General features: G+C 37.1%; 1 protein-coding gene across 1 annotated transcript; it reads left to right on the top strand.

Moving 5' to 3' along the window:
- The first annotated feature begins 1,246 nt into the window (after positions 1-1,246).
- LOC136416293 (uncharacterized) lies at positions 1,247-8,488 on the top strand. Its single transcript, XM_066401416.1, has 7 exons — positions 1,247-2,198; positions 2,254-2,682; positions 3,133-3,142; positions 5,711-6,474; positions 6,531-6,970; positions 7,179-7,959; positions 8,013-8,488. The coding sequence occupies exons 1-7, from the start codon at positions 1,413-1,415 to the stop codon at positions 8,439-8,441; spliced, it is 3,639 nt and encodes a 1,212-aa protein (XP_066257513.1). The 5' UTR covers positions 1,247-1,412; the 3' UTR covers positions 8,442-8,488.
- Positions 8,489-11,447: the final 2,959 nt, after the last annotated feature.

The following is an 11,447-nucleotide window of genomic DNA, read 5'->3' as shown; positions in this document are numbered from 1 at the left end:
TACTTAAGGCCTGACGGCCTTAAGACAAATTTTGCCTGGTTAGGTTCCAGCCAAAGGTGTTTTATCACGCTGCCAGCACGTTTAAAAAAGCATTACAGTTTAAGTAAATTTATTGTCGACACCGGGGGCTGGACATAAAAAGTCCATAAAGCTTGATATATTAGGTCGTACGTTAAGACGAAATGCTCACAAGCATGTGTAGCCCGAAACACGTGTAATTTAGAGCGGGATTTGGTCAGTGACATTTTTTCGATATTGCTTAGGATTGTTTTATGTGGAAAAAAGAGGAAAAGACATTTATGTTTTTCAAACTGGATTGTTCAAACGATGAGAAAAATTGAGGAACAGAGGTCGAAATTTAATGGAATTTCGAGTCTGAGCATTTCCCCCCGGAAAATGCTGCAAACTGTATACCCTGAGAAGGTTTCGAGGGGTAAATTGGAAGAAAAATCCTCTTAAGTTTTTTACTGAAAACTCTTTAAAATTCCCCCCTAATTCTGAGTCCAGAGGTTCCAATGCCTAAATCTTAGCTAGATACGGCACTGAAGTTAATCTATAACGTCTAGAAAATCTCAGTGCCCTAACGGATCCCTTATTGGCATATTGAGTTTGCACCAGGTACAAACAAAAAAAAACGGTGCAAATGCTCTAAATTTTAGGAAAACTGAAAACTTCATCATTGATTTGTTCCCATCTATCTGGGTGAACGGACGCGGTGAACAATCTTACTTACGGTTCAATAAATGAAAATTTACCACATTCAAATATTTTTTCGTTATCTCTATTTTATTTCGTTTACTTTTAGCTTATCAATTTGAGCAATTTTTACTGCATGCTAGATGGAGAAGACCCTTAACTAAACATAGTGCGAATGATATGTGCACCATCATTGCAGACGTATGATAAATTTATTGTGTATATGAACTCAATCTCCCCAATTGACAATGATGCGATAAATTCCATAATGACTTGTGATAACTAGTAAGATACACTGTGAGCCACATATCGTTTGAATTAGGCGTAGTACCGTTCACAAAGCCGCAACAAGCTTAATAGGGATTGCGGTATCTCAGATTGGACATTTTACTTCGAAAAGTGCTGTATAATGAAGATAATATCCACTTCTATTAATATTTTTTTTGCCAACGCAATTGAGAAAATTCACATTAATTATTAAATAATTGTACACACAATTTTTTATGTAATCGCTTCAAGAAATGTTAAAACAGAGTAATCTGACATTGTGCGACTCAGTTATAAATATTATTAGTTAGGCGAACTACCAATTATATATCATTTATTTTAGTTGCGTAGTCATATTCATTTACTATCTCCAATAATTGAGGAATTTACTGTTAAAGTCGAATACTTGATTTTATATACCCGCAAAATTGCCGCGATAGTGCTTTAAAATGGATGTGGACATCAAGAGCAGGATCTCTTCATGGATCTCCAGCTCTTTCCTCGACAACGGCTACGAAAGTGTCGACACGGAAATCGTGGGGTCTTCGGAAAAAGGTGACGGATACCTGGGGGACATCGCTTTCCTCAAGGTGAAGTGCCTGAGGAAGCACGGAAGTGCTGAAAAGCTCGACTTAGTCGTGAAGTATGGAAAAATGTCCAAGATTCTACGTGAGAAGCTGCCAGTGCAAGTCGCCTTCAAAAGGGAGGTGTTCGTCTACGGTACATTGATTCCCTTGTTTCGAAGATTCGAGGAGGAGAAAAACTTGAAAATCCTGGACAATTTCCTGGTCAAATGCTTCAACACTTTGCTAACCGAGAACGAGGAGGTTCTAGTACTCCAAAACACAAAGGCAATTGGGTATGAATTGCATGATAGGTTTCAGCCCTTAAATTTGAACCATTTGAAGCTCACATTCGAAAACTATGGGCGATGGCATGCTCTTGGCATCGCCTACAAGGACCAGTACCCAGAGGAATTTCGAAAACATTTTTCAGACATGGAATGCGTTATAAAGGCCTTCTTTCCACCAATGAGAAACGTAGTCGACAGCACTGAGCAGATGGTATATTCGGTGCTTGACGAGCAGGGAGAGCTGAATTTAAAAAAACGCTTCAAAGAAGCATTGAAAGGAAACATGTTTGATTCTATAATGGAATCCGTCAGCAGGCCCGAAGAAAACTGCGTCATCACCCATGGAGATTGCTGGAATAATAACTTTATGTTCAAATATACAGTAAGTCTTCCATAATTCAGTTAACGCTCTCAGTCACTCAGCAATTTCTTTTTAGGACCATTTTAAGACAAATCCTCAAAAGGTCGTCTTTCTAGACTTCCAAGTCTCCAATGCTGGATCCCCAGTTTTAGATTTGAGCTACCATTTGTACGCTACAGCCTCAGAAGCTGAGCTTCAACAGTTCGACACTCTGCTCCGAATATACCACAACAGTCTTTCGTCTACCATAAAGCAGCTGGGATCAGATCCAGACAAACTGTTCCCCTATGAGGAATTAGTCAAACAATGGAAGAAATATTCGCTCTATGGATGTTTGTTCTCTATGATAGTTTTACCCATAGCTTTGTCAGAGAAGGACGACTCATTAGATATTCAAAATTGGGATGAAAAGGAAATTAATAATATGTTTGATCAAGTAAAGAAGAAAAATTTCACTCAACTCGCTTCTAGGATGATAAGTGTGATTAAGCACTTCTTAGATGACGTTTAGATGCGCTGTTAGGACTTGGAAGAATTGTCGCCTAATTATTAATAAAGTGGTGATATGAGGGTATTATGGTAATAGCTTTTGTGTGTTGTTAAGTCTTAAAGAATATTATTACTTACTTTGTTAATAAAGTGGTGACAGGAAAATATTATGATGATCGTGATTATTGATGGTGTCGGAATGATTCACCCTGAGGTATCATCAGGGTTTACACATCTAGCATGTTTCTACTCTATGAGTTAAATGCTACAAAATTCTGTCAATATTCTTTAATGTGTAGAAACAGAAGAGGCATCATTCACTACAAGTGCTGCACGGAAAGTAAATAAAACTTCGATGTGAATGATCCAAATGCAAAAAATCGAAATTTCCAAAAGAAGGTGTCGAGAAAGACGATCTTTGGGTCAAACCGGCTTATATGAACGGTTTTAATGTGTGAAATTGAAGGCTCAATGGGGTAGTTTTCTTGTAATTGTTGGGTAGGAAAAGCAATTAAAATAATAAATAATAATTGATTAACGTATGTCCCATCCTTTACTGAACACCCTATATAGAGGGTGTCTCTAAAATCGAGGTCAATCGGTCGGGAGGTGAATAGGGAAGTAAAAACTAGAAAAAAGTTCAAATAAACAGTTCCAAATGACCTTTGTTTTCGAGATATAGGGTGTTGAAATTTAAGAAAAAGCAAAGTTTTTATTTTTTAATTTCCAAAAGGCTTAAGATTTTTTAACCAAATTTTGTATATGAGTTTAGCATATTGGTAGGTATAGTCTAAAAAATTAGCAACTTTAATCATGCACCAGTGGCGGAGGTATGGGTGTCATTCTTATATCTGACTTTAATGATGTTTTCAAATCCATAAAAACTATCTTAAGTTTGAATTTTTGCAAAAAAAATGAAAGAAAAAGCAATTTAAAATTCTGACATAAAAGTGCCCTTAATCAAAAAAATATTTTTTTGTGGCTAAACTATTTGAAATACAACAAATTAAGAAGAGACAAAAAATTTGCAGAATACATTGGCACATATGATAAACTACTTCAAACGAAATATCATACTGAGTGTTACAACTTTTTATTACTGAGAAAGACACATGACACCCATACCTCTGCCACTGATGAACGATTAAAGCTGCTAATTTTTTGGACTATGGCTACCAATATGCTAAACTCATGTATAAAATTTGTTTAAAAAATTTTAAGCCGTTTGAAAATTCAAAAATAAAAATTTTCTTTTCCTTAAATTTCAACACCCTGTATCTCGAAAACAAAGGATATTTGGACCTATGTTTATACGAACTTTTTTTCTTGTTTTTGGTTCCCTATTCACCTCCCGAACAATTGGCCTCGACTTTAGGGACACCCTGTATGTAAATTATAACAAAATTTAAAAACGGTTAATTTGACCGGTACTGGTAGGTTTAATGTTAATATTCAAGGTGAAAGGCACAATGAATATACCAGGTCTACCGGTATGAAATGAGCGCTATTGAAAATAAAACACCAATTTTAACAAGGAAAGAAAAATAAAATTTATTCAAATTATTGACCATTGTTTTCTACACATTTTGATCACCTTTCTGGCAATTTATGGATACCACGCCAATAGAAATGTGTCTCTTTGGCATCAAACCAATTAGACACCCAATTTTCTACTTCTTCGTAGGAATCGAAGTGCTGCTCAGCCAATGCGTGTCCCATCAACGAAAACAAATGGTAGTCCGAAGGAGCCAAGTCTGGTGAATACGGCGGATGGGGTAGCAACTTCCAGCCAAGTGTTTTGATGGTATCCTGAACCGGTGTTGCTTTGTGTGGAGGTGCGTTGTCATGGAGCAAAATTACCTTCCCGTGTCTTCTGACCCATTCTGATCGTTTTTCGATCAACGCATTGTTTAAATTAATCAATTGTTGTCGATAGCGAACAGTATTAACGGTTTCACCAGGTTTTAAAAGCTCGTGGTGCACCACACCTTTCTGATCCCACCAAACACACAGCATTGCCTTCTTGCCGAATCGATCAGGTTTTGCAGTCGATGTTGATGGTTGTCCCGGATCAACCCATGATTTTTTCCGTTTAGGATTTTGAAAATAAATCCATTTTTCATCTCCAGTAACAATTCGATGCAAAACTGATTTTCTTTCGTGCCTTTGAAGCAAAATTTCACTGGTGTTTTTCGGTTCTCCATCTGTCTTTCATTCAATTTATGCGGCACCCATTTTCCACATTTTTGGATCGTTCCCATAGCTTTTAAACGATCAGAAATTGTTTGTTGTGCAACATTTAACATTTCTGCCATTTGCTTTTGACTTAAAGTGTCATCTTCATCCAATATTGATTGCAGTTCGGCGTCTTCAAACTTTTTTGGTGGTCTGCCACGTTCTACGTTTTGCATATCAAAATTGTTATTTCTGAATCGTTGAAACCATCTTTTGCATGTTGCTTCTGATAAAGCATAATCACCATGTGCCTCGACAAGCATTCGATGCGAATCTGCAGCACTTTTCTTCAAATGAAAGCAGAAAATGAATGCTTTCCGCAAATCATCATTTTGTGGTACAAAATTCGACATTTTTGGCACAATGAAATAATATAGTGTTATTTGTTCAAGGGCTTGATTTGTATTAAATATGTTTGTCAGTTTGTATACCAACGAAGCAAACAAAAAAAAAAGGTTTGTTTACAACAAATGCCCTATATCGAGTATAGGAGTATATCCTGACGCTCATTTCATACCGGTATACCTGGTATTCTACAGACATACAAATCTCTGATCACTGTAACAACATGATACATTTAGCATTTAAAAAATTTAAAGAATTTGCACAATCTGCAAAATTTGTGTTTACTGATTGATTGTTTCGATTACACAAATATATTGTACGTATAATTTAATTTTGAATTACACGCAAGTCATAATCTATTCAGTGCCTACGTATTATTGTGCAATATTATAACTTATTAGTTCTCAAATATATAAATATTATCCGTAAAAGCAAAGATTTATACTAGTAATACTACACTCGAGCCGACAGCATGGACGACACTCTCCAGAAACGCACAATTTCCAAGTGGATTTTGGACGTTTTTGGACTCGAAAAAGTCGATTTTGAAATTGTAGGTTCCACGGAGAAAGGAGATGGATATACAGGAGATATAGTGTTTGTTGAGATTAAAGGAAAAGAACAGTACAGTGTTGTGGTGAAAAGTGGCAAATCATCCAAAGAGATTCGTGAGAAACTGCAAGTAAAACATGCATATGAAAGGGAGATTTTCTTGTATAGTGTACTAGTCCCAAAGTTCAAAAAACTCGAAAAGAACCTAAAAATTCAAGAAAAATTCTTGGTCAAATGCTTCGGTACCCGGATGTACGACCATCAAGAAGTTTTGTTTCTTGAAAACTTGAAAGCTCAAGGATACGAACTTCATAGTAAATTCGAGTCCTTGAACCTCAATCACTTGAGGCTGAATTTTGAAAACTATGGAAGATGGCATGCCCTCAGTATCGCATACAAGCACAAGCATCCTGAAGACTTTAAGAAATTGTTTGAAAATAAACCATGTGTTCTTACCATATTCTTACCATTCATTCACTCAGTAGCGGTGGGTGGTGAGAATTTGAACAAACACATTCTGGAAACTGAAGGGAGGACTGATGCTATAAAATTGCTGAAAGAACGACTGCCGGAGGGATATTATGAATCCCTGAAGAATATATGCGGGGTCGTTGAGGAGTACTCAGTAGTTGTACATGGAGACTGCTGGAACAACAATTATATGTACAAATACAAGGTAAGTGCCAATGTACATACCTTCACTTGGATATCGCTAATTTTATTTGTTTCCAGGATCAGAACAAAACGGATCCAGAAGCAGTGAAATTCCTAGACTTCCAATGCTTGAAACTCGCTCCTCCGGTATTTGACTTGAGCGCTCATTTGTACTGCACAGCCTCAGAAGAAGGCTTGAAGAGCTTAAAATTCTTGCTTCAAGTCTACTATTCTTCTTTAGCAGATACTTTAAAGCAACTAGACTGCGATGCAAGCAAACTGTTTCCGTATGAGGAGTTAGTAAGGCAATGGAAGCTGTATTCTAAATTTGGGTTCCTCATGAGTACCATTGCTCTTGCTATGACTCTAACTGAGAAGGAGGACGTTATAGACATTGAGAACATTAGCGAAGCTGAAACGAAGAAAATGATTGAGATTGTTTTAAAGAAGAACAAGGGAATTTTGTCTTCCAGGACTTTGGCAGTTGTAAATCACTGGTTGTTCTTCGACGATTTCTAATGCTTTAATATAAAAGATATATAGAAAATCTTTTTTTTTACATTGACAGAGGAATTCAAATTTTGTAAAAACACTGTGACTTTAATGTATTGTTTCTGGTGGACACTGTATATGCTATAAAAGCATTTGTTATAAATATCGTTTAAAGCACATATTTACATTTGAACCATACGAAAATAGCTTGATAAAGCAGTAGTCAAATATTAGTAAAAGTATGAACATGAATAATAGAAGTGATGATATTAAGCGTTGGATTTCAGACGTTTTCCAAGGGTTCAAAAGCGTCGATTTTACGGTGATTGGTACCACGGATGTTGGTGATGGCTACTTAGGTGATGTGACTTTCCTTGAAGTTACTGGTGACGGAAAACGTTTCGATATAGTGTTTAAGCATAGCAAGCAAAATCCGGCTCTTCAAGAATTTAAGCCTATGAGACTCTGGTATAAAAGGGAAGTTTTTGTATACAGTAAGGTGTTACCCACATTTCAAAAGCTTGAGCAGGACCATAATGTAAACCTAGTGGGCGAATTGCTGCCTAAATGTTTCAAAACGTTACTTTATGAAAAAGAAGACGTTGTGGTGCTTCAAAATTTGAGAGCTCAGGGGTATAAGAACCACGACAAGTGCCAACCACTGGACTATGACCATTTTAAAATAACCTTTAAGGGTTATGGGCAATGGCATGCATTCAGTTTGGCCCTACGTAAAAATCAGCCCGAGACATTCTCCAGGCTGTTCTCCAATATAGAGTGTCTACACAGGATATTTCTCGACAGCATGAAAAACTCCACTACAAACATCGAAAATATCCTGTATGAGATTCTTTCTTCAAAAGGAGACACGGAAATAGTGCTAAGGCTGCAAAAGCACTTTCCCCAGGGTTATAAACAGAAATTATTAGAGATTTATGAGGCTCAGGATACAGAAAAATGCGTGGTTCTCCATCATGGAGATAGCTGGAACAACAATTTCATGTTCAAATATGAGGTAAGTAAAGCCCGCATAACAAATCCTCATGACAAATCTACATTTTTTTCCAGGGGGAAAAACCAACAGCAGTGAAGATTCTTGACTTCCAGTGCTCAGGACTCAATGCTCCGGTATTAGATCTGTCTTACCATTTATATACAAACGGCTCAGAAAAGGAATTTAATCACACCAAGGAATTTCTGCACATATACTACTCCTCCCTATCATCAACTTTAAAATCTCTGGGATGTGATGCAGAAGAACTGCTTCCCTACCAAGAACTCATCGAGCAATGGAAGAAATATTCTATATATGGAATTGGAAAAGCTGCAATGATTTTACCATTGACCCTCACTGCTAAAGAAGACACTTTTGACGTTGCATCAATTAATGAGGGATTTAAGGAAATGATAGAAAAACTTGTTCGCAAAAACCACAGCAGACTCTTTCCACGATTGACTGCTGCAGTCAAACATTTCCTAGATTTTAATGATTTTTAAAATGTATCGAATGATAATGATTACTTTAGCAATAAATGCGAATGGAATTGTGACAAATTTGCAAACAATGAAACAATCGGATTGTTTAAGCCGCGTTTTCCACGGAATTGTGCTCGTATTTGGAGAACTTTCGGACAATGGAGTTAATGAATACAGGGTATGAGGTGATTCAATTGTGGCCCTAACACGGTATTTAAATTATTTAATGTATTAAAGTATACCCTTTGTTGATCCAATAGAATTTAAATTCGTTTAATAGAAAAATAGTCGAAATGCTTCACAGAATTGCGAAATTTTGTAGTTCTAAGCCTCAGGGGTAAGTGTCCTGTTTTTTTTTTTTATTTACTGTTGTGAAGGTCGGAACGACTCATCGCATATTTTAGAAATTTCGAAGAAATTTAATTCGTTCTTAGATTTACGCTCAGGAAAAAATTCTTCTGCAAGTGAATTTCAATGAAATTTTGCTCATTTTGACTGACCAGCCGCTAGCGTAAAAACAATCAAGCTTCAAGTGCTACCGAGCGGTACAAGTACCTTGAATGCGTCCAATGTCTTAGTTTGTTTCTTAATGGCTGTAGAGGCTGCTGACTTTTTAACAATTCTCATCAGTGTTCACATCTCCATGTCAAGATTCATGCTGAGCAGGAATTCCTGCTCAAAATTTGATCAGCTTCGGTAAACATTATGTCGCTTACGATTAATCAAGTTCTGAAACTTTAATTCAAACGTGAATAGATAAAAGGTATTTGCAGCACCCTTCTCCCGAAGTTCGTCCCAGTCCAGACACTGTAACTGCAAACAAAGCAGGCATCGCATTAACTACTAACTGTGCGAATCAGATGGCATGCCATGCGGCGTAATTAAATTGGATTCTGCACTCAGTTTTAGTTGATAAATTAGCGCCGGACGTCGAGCTTTATGAAATCAATCACGGTGGCACCATATTGACCAGCGGCTGCCAACGAGTACTTAATTGCCTTAATTTCCACAAGCGATGCTGCTACGCGAATGTTTATTTTTAAATTTTCCACCTGTCCGCCTGCATGAAACTAATTACAAATCGATAGCTGGTTTAAGCAAATTAGTCCATGGGGCTTTCTCCACGCCCAAGCAGCCTTTGCACTATCAAAGAAAAACCTCCACTCTGGGCGAAGGGGAAAACTAATTAAATTCCTGCAGAATCCAATATGTCACGTCCATTGCATCTCCTCTCCAATACGCTCATTTAAGAGTATTTGTGTTTTATATTAATGAAATTACGCACGGTTACACATCATAATTAAAATGGCGGCGGCCTGCTCAGCAATGTTCTAGACAGATTGCTGTCATGTAAATATGCCTTTGAGCAGATTTAATTAACAATCTGCATATTGAAATAATGCGGGATAGTGACGGTCCGTTTGCCTCGAATCCCTAATTTACCATGGCAAATTTCGCTGCATTATTGTCAGCGGCCTTAATTATGTTCATAAATGGTATACGGTATTGGCAGCCAAATGCAATTAGATACGTAGATAGAATAACAGTAAAATCTGTTAATTTACGTTTTGAGGTTGGGGTTTGTTATAAAATACACGCTCGTCTCTAACAGGTCATAATTTATTATGACCGGGTGTTAATTTAGCGAATTTCGATCGTGCGGAATTATTGCCCGAATCCGGTTTATAATTTATTGGAAACGTAAATATTGCCGGGGACAAATTAAATTAGTCCATTAAAAATCCTGCTGAGACATCTCAGCGTTTGTCGCACACGCACCCGGCAAGACCCCGCAAAAATTCGCAAATTCTGAGCAAAAAAGAGCGTGAATTCTGAAGGGTCAGAAGGCGATTCGGCTAATATCTACACGTTCCGAGGACGTTTTAGTTCTGAAGGGCCTATGTACTGTACCAATGCTGCATGCTGTCAAATGGTTCGTTTAGTTACCTGCAGTAACTTGTCTGAATCGCGGAAGTACACGTCGCTGGCAATAACGAAAGAAGGAAAAGAGGCACGAAAAAAGAGGAAAATTTCTGGTCAGTTAAATCTCCCTCGTGATAGGGATTTTGCGAAAATTGAAAAACGCAAGCGAGCATGCAAGTTATGGGCATCAGAAGGTATAGAAACGACAAATGTAGAAGTGCGCCAAACAATCCATTTGAGGTGATGCACATGGTTGAAGACGATCTCAAAAATTTGTATCAGTTCGTTGATTAATTTATTTTAGCTTCTTGAACACTGGTTGCAAAAGACAATCCGGAGCTAGTGAGTGTGAAGAAGCCTCTTGGTATTATTGCTCCTTGGTAGGCCGTCAAAGTTTTGAAAAAAGACAAAAAAATTGATGATATGAATTCAAGCTTACCAGATTCCGCAGCTTCAACGTCACAACCGAATAAGTGCGGCAAAACTGAAAAATTTTAAACATATTATGTTAGTGAAAAATTGATTTTTTTTGTGAAACTCTATGTAACAGAAAAATTTACAAAAGAGACAGCCGAACGCATCAATAAAGTACAAAATCAAGGGGCACTAAGACGTCAACAGGACTATTACAATCTTTTTAAACGGACTTAGAGCTCTTCGAGCTAAGCGCCTGAAGGTACTTGGCCCTTCTTACGAAATTTCAGTTTTTTTTATGTTCAGTTTATTTTTAGTTTTTTTATGTTCTAACCATGCACTTATTTATCAACATTTGTCTACGTTATGTACTTCTCCGTAGGTAATTAATTTGAAGAATAAAAAACTTAAGTTAATCAAAAACGGTTAGCCTTTTGTCTATAGAGTTTTTTCAATACCTCATTTGATAAGTTTCGTCATTTAGACCCTTTACAATTTACGATTAAAGCTGTTTTTATCGAAGCCTGGTTTTTTGCCCATCGCAAAAAAGCCGTAAAAACGTGAGATCAAACCGGGATGTTTGAAATAAAAGTCGGAGAAATAAAGGCCTCAAAAAAGGGTGACCTATATTTAATCTGTGCAATCAAAGGGCTTAAAGGGCTGCGAAATTCAAAACATTAAGCAAACTAA

This window comes from Euwallacea similis, chromosome 22 (genome assembly GCF_039881205.1).
Source record: "Euwallacea similis isolate ESF13 chromosome 22, ESF131.1, whole genome shotgun sequence".
NCBI classification, from domain to species: domain Eukaryota; kingdom Metazoa; phylum Arthropoda; class Insecta; order Coleoptera; family Curculionidae; genus Euwallacea; species Euwallacea similis.
The sequence above is the reverse complement of the archived record's forward strand: the minus strand, read 5'-3'. Positions and strand labels throughout refer to the sequence as shown.

What these genes read in the sequence shown, in the direction of transcription:
- LOC136416293 (XM_066401416.1), top strand. Translation starts at nt 1,413, where the DNA reads ATGGATGTGGACATCAAGAGCAGGATCTCTTCATGGATCTCCAGCTCT. An exon ending in ACTTTATGTTCAAATATACA is followed by an intron (nt 2,199 to 2,253) that starts GTAAGTCTTCCA and finishes ATTTCTTTTTAG; the next exon opens with GACCATTTTAAGACAAATCC. An exon ending in ATTATATGTACAAATACAAG is followed by an intron (nt 6,475 to 6,530) that starts GTAAGTGCCAAT and finishes ATTTGTTTCCAG; the next exon opens with GATCAGAACAAAACGGATCC.